The sequence below is a fragment of the Staurois parvus genome, unplaced genomic scaffold (assembly GCF_062004578.1).
Source record: "Staurois parvus isolate SC_StPar_1 unplaced genomic scaffold, SC_StPar_1.0 ptg000734l, whole genome shotgun sequence".
In the NCBI taxonomy this organism is placed as follows: Eukaryota; Metazoa; Chordata; class Amphibia; order Anura; family Ranidae; genus Staurois; species Staurois parvus.
In genome coordinates this window covers 2,665,495-2,682,616 of record NW_028318530.1, presented here as the reverse complement: position 1 = coordinate 2,682,616, position 17,122 = coordinate 2,665,495, and the positions used below count along the sequence as shown (strand labels likewise).

General features: G+C 40.7%; 1 protein-coding gene across 1 annotated transcript in view; it reads left to right on the top strand.

Moving 5' to 3' along the window:
* The window catches only part of N4BP2 (NEDD4 binding protein 2), a 121,307-nt gene that overhangs the window by 79,324 nt on the left and 24,861 nt on the right, over positions 1 to 17,122 (top strand). Inside the window, exons 10-13 of the mRNA XM_089654026.1 lie at positions 2,160 to 2,245; positions 4,848 to 4,893; positions 6,632 to 6,831; positions 11,048 to 11,160. Coding sequence (XP_089510152.1) covers positions 2,160 to 2,245; positions 4,848 to 4,893; positions 6,632 to 6,831; positions 11,048 to 11,160 — 445 coding nt within the window. The remainder of the gene's footprint in view (positions 1 to 2,159; positions 2,246 to 4,847; positions 4,894 to 6,631; positions 6,832 to 11,047; positions 11,161 to 17,122) is intronic.

Here is a 17,122-nt window from a genome sequence, read left to right as displayed (position 1 = left end):
TTGATATTTTTCCTGAAAATCAAGTATTTCACACAAAAAAGGTATTGCATTAACACATGTTTTGCTATACACATGTTTATTCCCTTTGTATGTATTGGAACAAATATAAAACAGAGGCAGAAAAGCAAATATGACATAATGTCACACAAAACCCCAAAAATGGGCTGGACAAAAGTATTGGCACCCTTAACTTAATATTTGGTTGCACACCCTTTGGAAAACATAACTGAAATCAGTCGCTTCCTATAACCATCAATAAGCTTCTGACACCTCTCACCCGGAATTTTGGACCACTCTTCCTTTGCAAACAGCTCCAGGTCTCTCTTATTGGAAGGACACCTTTTCCCAACAGCAATTTTAAGATCTCTCCACAGGTGTTCAATGGGATTTAGATCTGGGCTCATTGCTGGCCACTTCAGAACTCTCCAGCGCTTCTTTGCCATCCATTTCTGAGTGCTTTTTGACGTATGTTTGGGGTCATTGTCCTGCTGGAAGACCCAGGATCTTGGACGCAAACCCAGCTTTCTGACACTGGGCCCTACAGTGCGACCCAAAATCCTTTGGTAATCCTCAGATTTCATGATGCCTTGCACACAGTCAAGGCACCCAGTGCCAGAGGCAGCAAAACAACCCCAAAACATCATTGAACCTCCACCATATTTTACCGTAGGTACTGTGTTTTGTTCTTTGTAGGCCTCATTCCGTTTTCGGTAAACAGTAGAATGATGTGCTTTACCGAAAAGCTCTATCTTGGTCTCATCTGTCCACAAGACGTTTTCCCAGAAGGCTTTTGGCTTACTCAAGTACATTTTGGCAAACTGTAGTCTTGCTTTTTTATGTCTCTGTGTCAGCAGTGGGGTCCTCCTGGGTCTCCTGCCATAGCGTTTCATTTCATTTAAATGTCGACGGATTGTTCGCGCTGACACTGATGCTCCCTGAGCCTGCAGGACAGCTTGAATGTCTTTGGAACATGTTTGGGGCTGCTTATCCACCATCCGGACTATTCTGCGTTGCAATCTTTCATCAATTTTCCTCATCCGTCCACGACCAGGGAGATTAGCTACAGTGCCATGGGTTGCAAACTTCTTGATAATGTTGCGCACTGTGGACAAAGGCAAATCTAGTTCTCTGGAGATGGACTTGTAACCTTGAGATTGTTGATATTTTGCCACAATTTTGGTTCTCAGGTCCTCAGACAGTTCTCGTCTCCTCTTTCTGTTGTCCATGCTTAGTGTGGCACAGACAGACACACAATGCAAAGGTTAAGTGAACGTCTCTCCTTTTTATCTGCTTTCAGGTGTGATTTCTATATTGCCCACACCTGTTACTTGCCCCAGGTGAGTTTACAGGAGCATCACATGCTTGTAACATTCTTATTTATCCGCAGTTGTGAAAGGGTGCCAATACTTTTGTCCAGCCCATTTTTGGAGGTTTGTGTGACATTATGTCGAATTTGCTTTCTTTCCTCCCTTTTTTTGTTTTGTCCCAATACACACAAAGGGAATAAACATGTGTATAGCAAAACATGTGTTAATGCAATACGTTTCGTGAGAAATACATGATTTCCTGGAGAAATATCAAGGGTGCCAACAATTTCGGCCATGACTGTATATATATATATATACACATATACACAACTATCATTTGGATGAAAGCTACTAAATATCACCTTTTCTGGTGGCAATGCAGTGCAGTACAATGCAGTTATGCACAGTAGTCCAAATGCCCAGTTCCTTGGATTGCAGGTAATGTATCTCTCCAGGCAGGCAAACTTGTAATTGAATCCACATAACCCAGATCTAGTGTTCATCAAATCACACACTTAGGGGTTGCCTTTTTCCCATGAAAAGTTTGCTCTGTTTTGGAAGAGACGTAGTGATGTTCAGACCTGCCCACATTTTCACTGGGCACTGCTATTGGTTATGGTTCCATAGGAGGTTTTCAGAGTGTAATGATAGTGAATGAAAGATGAGCTTGTCTTTCCTGCTATCAAAATGCAAATACCATGGGAGTACACAGGACTTAATATTTGCAAGAAATATAAAACCCTAACCACTAGAAAACCCAGGTACAACCCTCCTGCTACCCAGCATTATGTTTATCACTAATTTGTAGGTGTGCTTTACTTGTGATTTGTAACTCTGTCTTATTCCTTGCAGGCTCTCTAACTATTGAGGATTGTTTGGTTCCTATAGACCTTAAATTGGCTGAAGCGATCCATAAAAAGTGGAAACAATCAATAGCGGTTAGTTCCTATACAAAATGTTTGTAATATATTCTGTGTATAGTATAGTGGCATAAACTGCATTGGATTTCACTTGTCTATAGGTAAATTCTGAAATCCCAATTGCAGTGCTGTGGATTGGGGCTTTTACTGCTAAATGATACAGGTGTTTTCTCACTGCATGTCCATAATGTAGCCACAAACAACAGCAGGCATCAAGCAAGTACTAATCTGATCTCCTGCAGGTCCATTGACAGACGTTTAAGAAGTTGGCTTTCATTTTCTGTGAGCCATACCCACTAAATACTTTATTAATAACTCTAAATGCATTAAATCTGCTAACTAACCAGGTATCTGTTCACATCATTTTCATTAGAGGTATATGGAGAATAAGCAGTTGTGAGCTGGTAACAGCCATGGAAAACTTTAAGAGTCATCCTATTGACCTCCTGAAAACAATACACTTATAAAGCACCTGCATTTTTACTGTCACAGTGTTTTTCAATTTAAATTTGAGCAGTGATCAGTTGGCAGGTTGTTGAGCTGTGTCCTCATTGACATCATCCATGAGTACTTTGAAGAGTGGAGTTGAGCTACAGTGATCAGGAAGTGTTAAAATTCCATGAAAATTGACCTCTGTTGGGACAACTCTGGCATTTTAGCACAATCTTTGATAGTCAATCTGGAAATAGTTTATTTCAGTATGGTATACCCTCACCCCTGAGGAAGAATAAGAAAAGAAAACTTTTAAATGAGCTGGGTTACCTAGTAAATGGACTTCTAGATGATCACATATAGAGTGGTTACATGGTATAAACCCAATCTGGGTTAGAGTGGGATTACCACATATGGAAAATATAATATCATTCAGCCAGGCATGTTTTGGAACCTGTCATACAGCCTATGCTATGTTTTTATGGCTTACATTTATACATTTTATATTTGTATATAATAAAGTGAAGATTTTTAGATAATCGGTTTGGCTGTGTTTTAGAGGTTAATTTGCATGAAATGTTAATATTATAGGAATGGTGGCAACCTGTGTCCACAACAGAAATCCATTTATTATTTTAATCCAGAAAGTATTTTGCCTATTCAGTTACATTTTAGTACACAAATAGAACATTGTTTATCCATAATTATTAAGAAAAACGATATTTCCCCACTTCATCCTTTCCACTATTTACCCATTCAGTGAAAGGGAATTTTAACTGTTATATTTTAAGTGACATATGTCACAATTATAATATACTGTACAAATATCTGTAGTGGGTCATAATTAACATAATTTTAATGCTATATACACAATAAAAATGCCTATAATTCCAAAACATGAAATTAAACACATATGCTTTAGTCTTTATTAAAAACCCAATAACCCTACAACAGTAAAATAAATAGCATTTAGGTTACATTTACAGTAGTTACATTCCAGTGCTACACTGTAACATTCCAAACTTTCATTTATATATAACATCTGTGACTAGGTGCAAGTGAAGTATTTGTTTTCGCTATCCTCCTATGGAATTGTTTTGGCTTTAAGATACTTGATCTCATGCACTGCTACATTAACTCCCTGTCACAATGATGGTCCTTGCATATCTGTCAGTGGACGTAGGTAAATACTTTTACCCTCTAGAGGTGATGTCACCAGTGCACATTGGGGATTATTTCCCTTTTTGAACACAAGAGGGTCAACGATGCCTTGCATTCATATTTGGTTCTTTTGGTACTGGCTTTTTGGTGCTGCACACTTTTGGTGTGGAATTGCTTGTCATCAGATCAGATGTTCCCAGGTTACGATACGGTTACTTTGCAAAATAGGAAAGTGAAATAGTGGTTAGGCTAGCTTTGGGTTAATTTAAAGGGTTAGATTGTTATTGTTGGGCTCAATTTGGGGGTTAGGTAGTTCTCTAAAGTACCACTTTAAAGGAATGGGGGTTCTTTAGTGTTGAGGGATTTATTGTTCATTATCTAACATGCTAGACAGCCACAAAATGCAGTATTTTTAAACACCCAGAGCTTATCAAAAACTACTAGTGCCAGGCTCCTCGTGCTGAGAGCGAAGTCATTGCCCTGCAATGATAAGAATACTTATCAATCATAAAGTTAGGGGGCAGACTCTTTGTCATGATTTTCAACCCATTTACTCTATGATGCAATAGTGTTTTATTTTAGCAATAGTCCTTTCTTTAATGGGGTGTTTTTATTTTGATGCTGGTAAATAATTTGAATGGAATGTATTTGAAAATTATATCTTCTGCATTATAGGTATCATTTTTGAAATGCAAAACATTCAAATATTACAGACAACAAATAAGTATAAAATGAAATTGGGAATCAAAAAAGCAGAAAGTATACTATGTACAATGTACTGTGCAGGGTCACACCATAAGCCTTAATGGAAAAAGTAATCTCCCTGCTAGCCTGTTAGTATTGCCTACAACTAACTAGATCAGATTCAGACCTGCACTGTAAAAGGGAAGTTAGAAAATATAAATTTGAATCTGCATGTTCACTGTTAGACAGTACAAACGCTCTATGATGTTTTTTTTAGGATGATGGGTTTTGTAGCATTTTAGTTGTTTGTGTTTTTAAGTGCTTAATTTATTTTATTCCTCAGGAAAGGCATAACCAAGAAGCATTATCCTATCAACTTCTGTTCGAAGGTATTCATATTTTATTTTGAACATTCATGTATAGTAGGTCTCACTTTATTAGTAAAGACTGGTTGATGTACTAAACTGGAGAGTGCAAAATCTGGTACAGCTGTGCATGGTAGCCACTCAGTTCACCTTTTATATAAAAAAATAGTAAATCTACATCTTTTTGCAGGTAAAAAAAATTTGCTTTTATTATTTTTTTTTTTACACTGAAATCTGTAAAGCATTGTACCCGCCATCAGCAGATTGCGGGTGCAATGTAAGGATCCTTCAGACTCTCTGTTCATTGCCTGCATGTACCTTCTGTACTGGCAGGCTGTTAATGAATTGCAGGAAAAATCAATGAACTACATGGTTAATTGGTTATTAGAAGCTGTTAGACGCAGTGGCCAACAGTACTTGTAGTCTATTTCTTCACAGAACTCTGTGAATGAATGATGTGGCAGTGTGGGGGTGGAACCCCGCTCAGCAATGCTGTTTTTTAGTTGTGATTGCACGTGCGGGGGAAAGGCTCCCACAAGCTCCCCTCCTCTGTGATCTCGGGGGGGGGGGGGGGGGGGGCGGGAGAGGAGGCAGGAGCTTGAACTTGTTACATGTGCCACCCTAAATACTAAAGTGTTCCAAAGGTGAACTTAGCCTTTATAGCATTTTGTAAAGGTCACATTAGGCTCTTTGCTTGCACTCTTCATGTGAATTTATACTTAAAAGCACTAGTAGTAAACTCTGCTCAAAAAGAAAAAAAAAAAGCCCCCTGGGTGTTTTAAACTATTTTGTGCTAGTATGCACTGCATCATAGCACATTATATAGACTTACCTGTCAAAGGAAGCCCTCTAGTGCTGCAATGTCAGTGCTCAGGCGCTGCCATCTTCACCCAGTCTTCCTACCGGGTTCTGTCTGTTTTGGCCTATTGAATGGCTAGGCCGTGATGACATCACTTCCGTGCATGCCTACGGGCGTCACATCACAAGTTGGGTGCCATACTCGTTGACTGAGCTGCACACGCACGGCTCCGTGAACATAGCAGCTGACAGGCAGGAGGAACCTTTTAAGGCGGGAGAGACTGATGGGGTCTCTTCTGTCATAAAATCATACATTATTAGCAAATGTTAAATAAATGGGTTTAATACCACTTTAAAGCTGAACTTTGGACACATAGCCAAATACACAAATGAAATGCATAAGCGAGAGCTGTTAAAACTGTCAAAGGATTTATATTGCGGCCAATCAAGTCCCGGATATTATACTGCTGTGCTTTACAGCACAACCCTGTCTAGCAGGTGGGGGGAGGGGGGCATGATCGTAATCTGCAGGTTTACTTTTACTTATAGATCTCCTCTCCACCCTCCCCCCATAATTGAACAGTGAAAGGGGAAGCAACAAACTGATGAGTTAATGTTTGTTAGTCTGCTTTCTCCTCCTTTCACATGGTCATTGTTCTGTAACACACCTGATTAGCTCCTTGTGCTGCTTCTCCCTCCCCTTCTCTAAGGTCTGCTGCACAGACTATACAGTAGACTGCAAGAGGCTGATACCAAGTCCGAATCAGGCACTAAAAACTGTAACTGTCAACAGTTGACATATTTTTTCTTTTAATATCTGCCTATAGTTCAGCCTTAATTCTACTTTTGTAAAGTAGCAGTGCTAAGCCTTAGACCTGGTAATCTGCATTGTTACGGTTTTTCATAGTTGAAGTCCTGATGGTGTAATCATGATTTACAAATTAAACCGCTTGTTTTTTGGCAGACTTTTCAACCAATGACCAAATACATCTGGACAGTCTTCTTCAGGAACAGGAGTCTAGGTTGGCTGGAAAAGATTTCGTTGTTTCCCAGGAAGGAACAGATATGTTCCCTATCATGGACCAGTGGAATACCAGAATAAAGAAAGTTTCACTGCGACAGATTATGTCAGAAGAAATGGCATTACAGGCCCGGGAAGATATGGTATGGGGATTTAAGAATACATCTTCTCAAATACTAATATTTTTGATTGATGTTGTGGAGTTTTTGTATATCAAGCTATTTTTTTTTATAGCTTTGGTAAAGTATATGGTAATGTTTGCTGTGTCCCGCTTAACATATTTCCATTTTTCTTAATGTCCTGGAGATCCAAAATAAAGGGAATTCCCACCCGCCAGTGACTATTTGTTTTTCATATTAGAACTACATCTACCCCATAAGCTTAGGGCAGGGCTCAACAAATACCAGGTGCCAGGTCACCATGGTGACTACAAGTTGCGTCCTGGTGCCTGGGTTCACACTCTGCTTCCTAAATTACTTCAATGGGAAATCGCACCCCTTAGACTTCAATGGGAAATCGCGCCCTATAGACTTTTTGGGAAATCACGCCCTATAGACTTCAATGGGAAATCGTGACCGATAGACTTCAATGGGAAATCACCCTCCCATAGACTTCAATGGGAAATTGCCCTCCCATAGATTTCAATGGGAAATTGCCCTCCCATAGAATTCAATGGGAAATTGCCCTCCCTTAGAATTCAGTTGGAAAATGCACCCCCATAGACTTCAGTGGGAAAACGCCTCCCATAGAATGTAGTGGGAAACCGCCTCCCATAGACTGTAGTGGGAAAACTTCTCCCATAGACTGTAGTGGGAAAACTCCTCCCATAGACTGTAGTGGGAAACCGCCTCCCATAGACTGTAGTGGGAAAACTCCTCCCATAGAATGTAGTGTGAAAACTCCTCCCATAGACTGTAGTGGGAAAACGCCTCCCATAGACTGTAGTGGGAAAACGCCTCCCATAGACTGTAGTGGGAAAACGCCTCCCATAGACTGTAGTGGGAAAACGCCTCCCATAGACCGTAGTGGGAAACCGCCTCCCATAGACTGTAGTGGGAAACCGCCTCCCATAGACTGTACTGGGAAACCGCCTCCCATAGACTGTAGTGGGAAACCGCCTCCCATAGACTTTAGTGGGAAAACGCCTCCCATAGACTTTAGTGGGAAAACGCCTCCCATAGACTGTAGTGAGAAAACGCCTCCCATAGACTGTAGTGGGAAAACGCCTCCCATAGACTGTAGTGGGAAAACGCCTCCCATAGACTGTAGTGAGAAAACGCCTCCCATAAACTGTAGTGGGAAAACGCCTCCCATAGACTTTAGTGGGAAAACGCCTCCCATAGACTTTAGTGGGGAACCGCCTCCCTTAGACTTTAGTGGGGAACCGCCTCCCTTAGACTTTAGTGGGGAACCGCCTCCCTTAGACTTTAGTGGGGAACCGCCTCCCATAGACTTTAGTGGGAAACCGCCTCCCATAGACTTTAGTGGGAAACCGCCTCCCATAGACTGTAGTGGGAAACCGCCTCCCATAGACTTTAGTGGGAATACGCCTCCCATAGACTTTAGTGGGAAAACGCCTCCAATAGACTTTAGTGGGAAACCGCCTCCCATAGACTGTAGTGGGAAACCGCCTCCCATAGACTGTAGTGGGAAACCGCCTCCCATAGACTGTAGTGGGAAACCGCCTCCTATAGACTTTAGTGGGAAACCGCCTCCCATAGACTGTAGTGGGAAACCGCCTCCCATAGACTTTAGTGGGAAACCGCCTCCCATAGACTTTAGTGGGAAAACGCCTCCCATAGACTTTAGTGGGAAAACGCCTCCCATAGACTTTAGTGGGAAAACGCCTCCCATAGACTTTAGTGGGAAAACGCCTCCCATAGACTTTAGTGGGAAAACGTCTCCCATAGACTTCAGTGGGAAAAGGCTCCCCATAGACTTCAGTGGGAACAATCCTGTCAAACACTTATCTCCGCATACCACTCTATCATTTTTGCGTCTGCAACACACCGCTACAAACTTGCACAGGACCCTTTTCATAATGTCACAATGTGTGTGGATTTCAGCCTGTCATGCGAATCTGTGAGTTTCAAAATGAATCCAGAATCACCTATGTGCAAACCAGGGCCACACCCGCTGCAGCCATTACAAAGTGGTTCTACTCTCACTGCTTGATTGAATTAGTTTAACCACTTGCCCTCCAGAGGATTTACCCCCCTTCCTGACCAGGCCATTTTTTGCGATACGGCGCTGCGTTACTTTAAATGACAATTGCGCGGTCATGCAATGCTGCACCCAAATGAAATTTACTTCGTTTTTTCCCCACAAACAGAGTATTCTTTTGGTGGTATTTGATCTCCTCTGCGTTGTTTATTTTTTGCACTATAAAGAAAAAAAGATTGATAATTTTGATAAAAACCCTATATTTTTTACTTTTTGCTATTAAACGTCCAGTAAAAATTTAAAAAAAAAATCAAATTTTGCCATAAATTTAGGCCAAAATGTATTGCTACACATCTTTGCTAAAAAAAAATCCCAATATGTGTAAATTAATTGGTTTATGTGAAAGTTATAGCGTTTACAAATGGCTTTATATATACTGGAATTTTTTTTTTTTTTTTTTACTAGTAATGGTGGTGATCAGCAACTTATAGCAGGACTACGGCGGGCATTCTGACACGGGGGGGGAACTGACTTGGTGTCACTGACATTCCCAGTGACACCAATACAGTAATCAGTGCTAATAAAAAGCACTGACACTGTACTAATGGCACTGGTTAGGAAGAGGATAACGTGGGGCGATCAAAGGGTTAACTGTGTGCTGTTTTAGTTTGTACTGTGTGTGTGCTTTACACTGTAAGCACACTGCTTTGTATGGCTCTGCATAGTGTCAGAATGCCTACCGCAGTCCCGCTATAAGTTTCTGATCGCCACCATTACTAGTAGAGAAAAAAAAAATTCCAGTCTGTATACCGCCATGACGGGAGATATACCCTTGACAGGGGAGAGATGTGTGTTGTTTATACACAGGTCTCAACCCCGTTGGTGATACTCGGCGATCTCCGGGTGCAGGTGGGGAATTACCGGCCAGGACCCAGTGATTGACAGCCAAGGCTGCAAATGGCAGCATGGGTAGGGCGCACGTGCCCCCTACCCGGAACTGCAAAAGCGCGTGTATATATACGTGATTTTGTGCACCCGCTTCACCCTGAAGCAGTTTTTCTGCTATAGGTCGGTGTGGAAGCAGTTAAAGGCTTAGAAACATTCCTACCTGCACTTTGTGTTTTTCATCTGCATCAGATGAGCTTTGATAGTGTAGTCTCATGATGTCCTTTGTTGCCCTTGTATGCACAGTCTATAGTAAAGTAAATGTTCACATTCCTGTGTCAGCAGTTTCTGTTGTGTTTAAAGCGGTGTTAATCGCAAAATCAAAAATGTAATATACTGCAGCTTGCTAATCCTGAGATGTGGTACCTGCATTCGTTCTTCTTTTTTAGGCTTTTTTTTCCATGATGATCTGGCCAGTAACATATCTTCTGTATTAGAGTGCCCCCACTCTGGATGAATGAGCGTAGGGGGCACCTTTGGAGAACAGCAGTGTCAGTCTGGGGGGGGGGGGGAGGTTTTAGATGTACTAGCAAATTTGGATACACTAACAAATATAAGCCAAACTCCAGTTCACTATTCAGTTACACAAGCAGTTACAGTTTTTTTGTCTTTTGAGATAAAAATTTTAATGAACAAATAAAATCTGATGATTGCAAGCACCTATGTCACTGGTAAATGGCTTCTCTCAACACTCTTAACTGATACATTTGCAGGAGAGTTTGTTCTGTTAAAAAAACAACTGATTTCTTGGCTGGATCACCAGGTGAAAATAAAAGAAAGCAAGTCTAAAAAAAAGAAAACAGATACAGCCATTACATCTGAGAATTTGTAAGCTGCAATATAATAAATGTTTGCTTTTTGGTTTAATACTACTTTAAACATGAGGCATGTCACATCGCACTATACAAGTTAATGCTAGATTGTAAGCTCCAGCGATCAGGGACCTCTGTTTGCTCTTGTACCAAATTGTATTGTAACTGTAATGTCTACCTTCATTTTGTAAAGCGCTGTGCAAACTGTTGGTGCTATATAAATCCTGTACAATAATAATGCATGAGCCCTGTCTGTAGTGTGACCCCTAACCTTTCCTGTGAAGAAACTACATATACCACAATCCTTGGGTCTAGTGCTGGTGCAATTGACATAGACACAAAATGGTAAATGGTGGGTCATGCCTAAAGGTCAGCTTTAGATTTTTTTGTTATTTACAGATTCCCAATGTAATAAAATAATCTATTTTTCTTACTGTAGAAGAAACCTTCCTCATTGACAAACTGCGCTGTGAAAATGAAGGAGAAACAACTTTTGGAACTGTTTCCTAATCTAGAGCAAAATCTGCTTATGGATATTTTTAAAGAAAACAAGTAAGGAAGGTTAATTTTCTTGAATGTAAGTTATTAAATTCTGACATTAAGGCCGATATTGAATTGCAGTTGCTGCAACATGCATCACACAAAGCTTGTTGCCAAAAAGGAGCAAGAGCTTCTTTTGGATGACAGCTTTTCCCGATACATTTTGACCCAATTGCAGCACGATTCTTTTGCGCAGTAATCGTGACACAATCGCATGGCGTTTAGAGTGCCATTAAGTATGCATAATCCTCAAATGAGCGTGGTGCGGTTTGGCACGATTGCAGTGTGATTTGGAATTGAAATTCACAATTGCAAAGTTTGAATGCAACCTAAGCTTGTGTACACACTGGTCCTGTGCAGTTCTGTTCAGCTGATTTGCAGTGCATTTAAGAGCTTGTTCACACATGTAGTATCACTAATTGCACGCCCGCTGGTATGGTTTGGAAGGGCAAGTGTCCATCCCAGCGCATAAGTCACATTTATTTAAGTTCTGTTCACATTGCATAGTGGTAGTTTGCATTGCAGCCTGCAGCTGTGCAAAAAAAGTGATGTGTGCAGTACTTTTTCTTAATTATATAGTACAGGACACTTTTTAGGTCTTGACTATGGGTTATATGCTGCTACCTTCAGATGAGGACACTGGCAAACAAAGCTGTTAGGGCATCCCAAAAAAAAAAAAAAATTCCCCTTGTAGTTTTTTCCTGGGTAGGTGCCTGTTTCCTGGTGTAGTAAGTCTAGGACTTTCCCCCTTCCTATCCACATTCTCAGGAGAGGGTCATTCGTCTATCCCTGCTGTGCTGAACTAACCAGCTGCAAGAGCAACTGGCAAGGGTTCAGTCGGAAAAAGCCACAGCTGCTGCTTACTTTACTCATCAGGGCAGCATCAGATATCCACATGGCTCTTCAAGAAGCAGACATAATTATGGTTTGAGCCAAAAGTAATGGTCCGCCTTATCTGTAGTTCACATTCCTGGGATAGACACTGCAGCAGAATGGTGTTCTGGAACATTTGTCACCACTTTGGGAAGCCGGATGTAGATCTTCTGGCATCCTACTTCAGCAACAAGTTATACAGATTTGTGACCAGGATCAGAGGTCCAAAGACCTTTGCAATGGATGCACTGGGGACCACATTGTAAGTTCTGGCTAATATACATCTTTCCTCCACTACAGATTCTCCCTCGGCTGGGTCACAGAATCACGATAGAGGACATTAAGATGATCTCAGTAGCACCAAGTAGGCCCACAAGAACTTTGTATTCTGACATCCTGCAACTCCTGGGAGACACTCTGTGGGCACTTCCAGACCAGCCAAACATGCTGTCTCAGAAAGACTGGTCTAGCATCCTGCTTCACGGCCACTGGCTTTAACAGCACTGAAAGTACTGAAAGATCAGGGTCTCTCTCACTCCTATTTCTGTTTTTCTTAGGGCTAGGAAATCTACCTTTTGCAAGGTCTATCTGTGCACTTGGAAGACTTATTTTACATAGTGCAAAGCACAGGAGTTTTATTCTGGTTACTCTGTGGGACATATTCCTGTCCTTTCTCCAGTCTAGATTGGAGCAGTATTTTAGCAACCTGAAGGGTCAAGTCTCAGCAGTAGTGATTCTCTTTCAGAGACCACTAGTCACTCATTCTTTGGTTAAATGCCTTTGTTCAAGAGGTGGCTCCCCCTGCTTCTTTGCTTGTTTCACCTTGGGATGTTGATTTGGTCCTGTTGGCTTTACTAAAGTCTCTCTTTGGCCCAATTCAGAATTTTCCTTTGACTAACCTTACTTGTAAGGTAGTTGTGGCTATCACTTTCGAGAGATGGGTTTCAGAACTGGTGGCCTTATCCTATAAGCACCTCTTAATCATTCTTCTAACGACAAGGTGGTTTTGAGGCGCCGGGACTCCTTTCTCCCTAAGGTGGTTTCCTCCTTCCACCTTAATCAGGACATTATCCTACCCTCCCTGTGCCCTGCTACTACACACTCCAAAGAGTTATCCCTACATTGTTTATGCCCCCACCTGAACGTCACATCGTCTGTCTAGCCTGCAGGCTCAAAAAGGACTGCCTCAAAAGGACTGTCCTTCATCTTGTTCCACCATATCTAAGTTGGTTAGGCAGGTTATCACTAAGGCTAACACCTTGAGAAGTAGGACTCTTATTCCTTGTTAAGCTAACTTGATTTTTCTATCAGTCAGTGCCTCTTGGACTTCTCAGGACCAGGCATCTGTATCTCCGATTTGCAAGGCCAACACCTGGTCCTCTGTTCACATCTTTTTTTCAAAATGGATGTTAATGTTCAGGCCTTTGCAGGTGCCAGTTTTGTTTGTAAGGTAGTTTAAGCCACAAAGTTGGGAACCTGATTTTTTTTGTTTGGACATGTTGACATTGTTTACTATATTGCCTCTGGTTGTGTTGTTTGAGAACATCTCATGGTCAAGACTTAATGGAGCCTGTCTTGTACTATACAATTAAGAAATAGGGATTTTAACTTAGACCAAACAGTGTGGAGCTAAAATAACTAAGAAACCTAAGTGAAAAAAAGTGCAGCAACAAACAATTACACAAAATTAAAATTTCTTGGTATACCTTCATTTACTGTAAATGCACATTGTTCAAAAGTGGTAGCATATGAAAAATTTATAAAAATTCATAAGTAATCTTCCAAATTAAAGTGGTTGTACACTTCATATGCATTATTTCTCAAACACATGCCCCATTTAATATTTTGTTCAGTAACAATCCAAAAGCGCTGTATATTTATCTCTGTATTTTCATCTCTAAGCCTGTCACAGCTCTCTGAAAATCTCCGCTTCATGGGCATGTCTATGGACCAGAGCATGGGAGGCGGAGTCATGACATCACTGGCCCCACCTCCAAGATGAACACTCGCACAGTCGCACCAGCTTAGCAGAGCGCACAGTGCTAGAAGTGTTCACGCACGTCAATGCCCGCTGGGAAGTGGTGTGTACAGCTGGGGGGTGGGGATGCCCACAGATCGGAGATTTTCAGAGAGCAATGACAGGCTTAGAGATGAAATAATTAATAGAGGTAAAAATACAGTGCTTTGGATTTTTATTAAACAAACTATGCAATGGTTCATGTGTTTGAGAAATGATGCATATGAAGTTAACAACCACTTGAAACTAAACAAACCTCCATCCAGGCTGAGGCAGGAGGAGACACACTCCCTTCACTCAAGCTTGTGCGTGAGTCTCCTTTGCATGTATTTCAATCAAAGGAGAGGAGGCATGGCTACAACTTTTTTTTTGCATGTGTCAGTTTTTTTTTCCTGTAGTAAAGCTGGGAGGATTACAGATGACATGCTGCTTGTTTCCCTGCCAGAATGAGTTGTGCTGTTTTGCTGAGTTAGCTAAAATGTTTGGTTTAATTTTTGTAATCTGGGTTTACAATCACTGTAATGATTGTGTATAAAGTGCAAACACTGAATGCTTTGACAATCATATAAACCCTTAAAATTAATATAAAAGCATACTGAATAAATGTGCTGACGTACACTAAAGATCGTAAATGGAAGTGTGCAAATGGTCTTTTCAAATTAATACCAATACATAAAGTGCAAAAGTCCATACAGTTAGATCCATATATATGTGGACACAGGCACAATTTTAGGTTTTTTTTTCAGGTATTTACTAAAACATATTCAAGCTATAGTTATATAATGGATGTGGGCTGAAAGTGCACACACTCAGGTTTAATTTGAGGGTATGTACGTCCAAATTGGAGGAAGGGTTTAGGAATTATAGCTCTTAAGAGTAGCCATCCCCCCTTTTTTTCAAGGGACCAAAAGTAATTGGACAATTGACTATAATCAAAAATAAAATGTTAATTTTTAATATTTTGTTGAGAATCCTTTACTGGCAATGACTGCCTGAAGTCTGGAACCCATGGACATTACCAAAGACTGGGTTTCCTCCTTTCTGATGCTTTGCCAGGCTCTAGCTGCAGCTGTCTTCAGTTGTTCTTTGTGGGTCTTTCTGCCTTTAGTTTTGCCTTCAGCAAGTGAAATGCATGCTCATTTGGGTTGAGATCAGGTGACTGACTCGGCCATTGCAGAATATTCCACTTCTTTTTCTTCAAAAGCTCCTGGGTTGCTTTTGCAATGTATTTTGGATCATTGTCCATCTGTACTGTGAAGCGCCGTCCAATCAACTTTGCTGCATATGGCTGAATCTGGGCTGACAGTTTATCTCTAAACACTGCAGAATTCATCCGGCTGCTTCTATCTTCTGTCACATCATCAATAAACAACCAATGACCCAGTGCCACTGGAAGCCAAGCATGCCCATGCCATTACTGCCTCCACCATGTTCTACAGATGACGTTGTGTGCTTTGGATCATGAGCTGTTCCAAGCCTTCTCTACACTTTTTTCTTCCCATAATTCTGGTACAGATTAATCTTAATTTCATCCGTCCAAAGAATGCTTGTCCAGAACTGGTCTGGCTTTTTTTAGATGTTTTTAGGCAAAGTCTAATCTGACGTTCTATTCTTCAGGCTTATGAATGGTTTGCACCTTGTGGTAAACCCTCTGTATTTGCTCTCGTGAAGTCTTCTCTTGATTGTAGACTTTGACAATGATACACCCACCTCCTGGAGAGTGTCCTTCACTTGTCTGGATGTTGTGAATAGATTTTTCTTTACCATAGACAGGAACCTGCGATCATCCGCCGCTGTTGTCTTCTGTGGACGTCCATGCCTTTTTTTATGTTGCTGAGCTCACCAGTGCGTTCTTCTTTCCTCAGAATGTACCAAACTGTTGATGTGGCCTCTCCTAATGTTGCTGATATCTCTCTGATGGATGTTTTTTGTTTTTGAAGCCTTACAATGGCCAGTTTCACTTGCATAGACAGCTCCTTTGAGCGCATGATGTAGGTTCACAGAAATAGTTTCCAAATGCAAATACCACACTTAGAATCAACTTCAGACCTTTTACCTGCTTAACTGATCAAGAAATAATAAAGTAGCCCACACCTGGCAATGAAACAGCTCTTGATTCAATTGTCCAATTACTTTTGGTCCCTTGAAAAGGGGGGGGGGTGGCTACTCTTAAGAGCTGTAATTCCTAAACCCTTCCTCCAATTTTGGATGTACATACCCTCAAATGAAACTTGAAAGTGTAAACTGTCAGTCCATATCCATTATATAACTATAGCTTGAATATGTTTTGGTAAATACCTGAAAAAAACTAAAATTTTGTCTGTGTCCAGTGCAGTGCAATCAATTTAACCCCTAAAGCATAGAATCAATGGAGTCTAATATAATACACATATCCATAAGGTGCTCAAAGAGTGCATCAACTTTAAACATGAGTGCCGATCTCTTGTGTACACCATCTATTAGACAAACCCCATCTTTTGTGGACAAAAATTGAATTATTCCAGGTTACAGTGAAATAATAAAAAATGTAATATAAATAAAAATAAATTATGTGTACTGCACTGCATTTTCATGCATTTATATGCATTTGCATGCATTTCTGTACAGTTTCAGTCAAAAATGCTTCCAACTGCCACTGGTGTGAATGGGTCCTAACTGAACAAGCTAAAGCTAGAAGCTGGTTGATTACTATGCAAATAAGTAAATCCCCCCTATGGTTTTGCTAGTATGCATGTACTTGCTTTCATTTGAATTAAAAAAAAACAACTTTTTAGTTCTGCAAGTAAATAGCTCTAAATGTTGTATTAGGACTGAATTTCAATTACATTGAAATTAATTTTCCAATTAAGCTAAAGCTACATTAGTTTGTTTAGTTAAAGTATAAATAAAGGCAAAACTTTTTTTTTTTTAGTTTTGGACTGTGGAGTGAAAATGGATTGCAGCACTTATTAGGTCTTTATTGCTGTCTGTGCCCCTTTTAGGAAGATTCACCCTCTCTTTGTCCTGTTTCCCATTATCATCGAAATGAAAGCAAATACAACCCCACATTTTGGGTTGTCCCCCAGAAAAGTAATACAGGGGAAA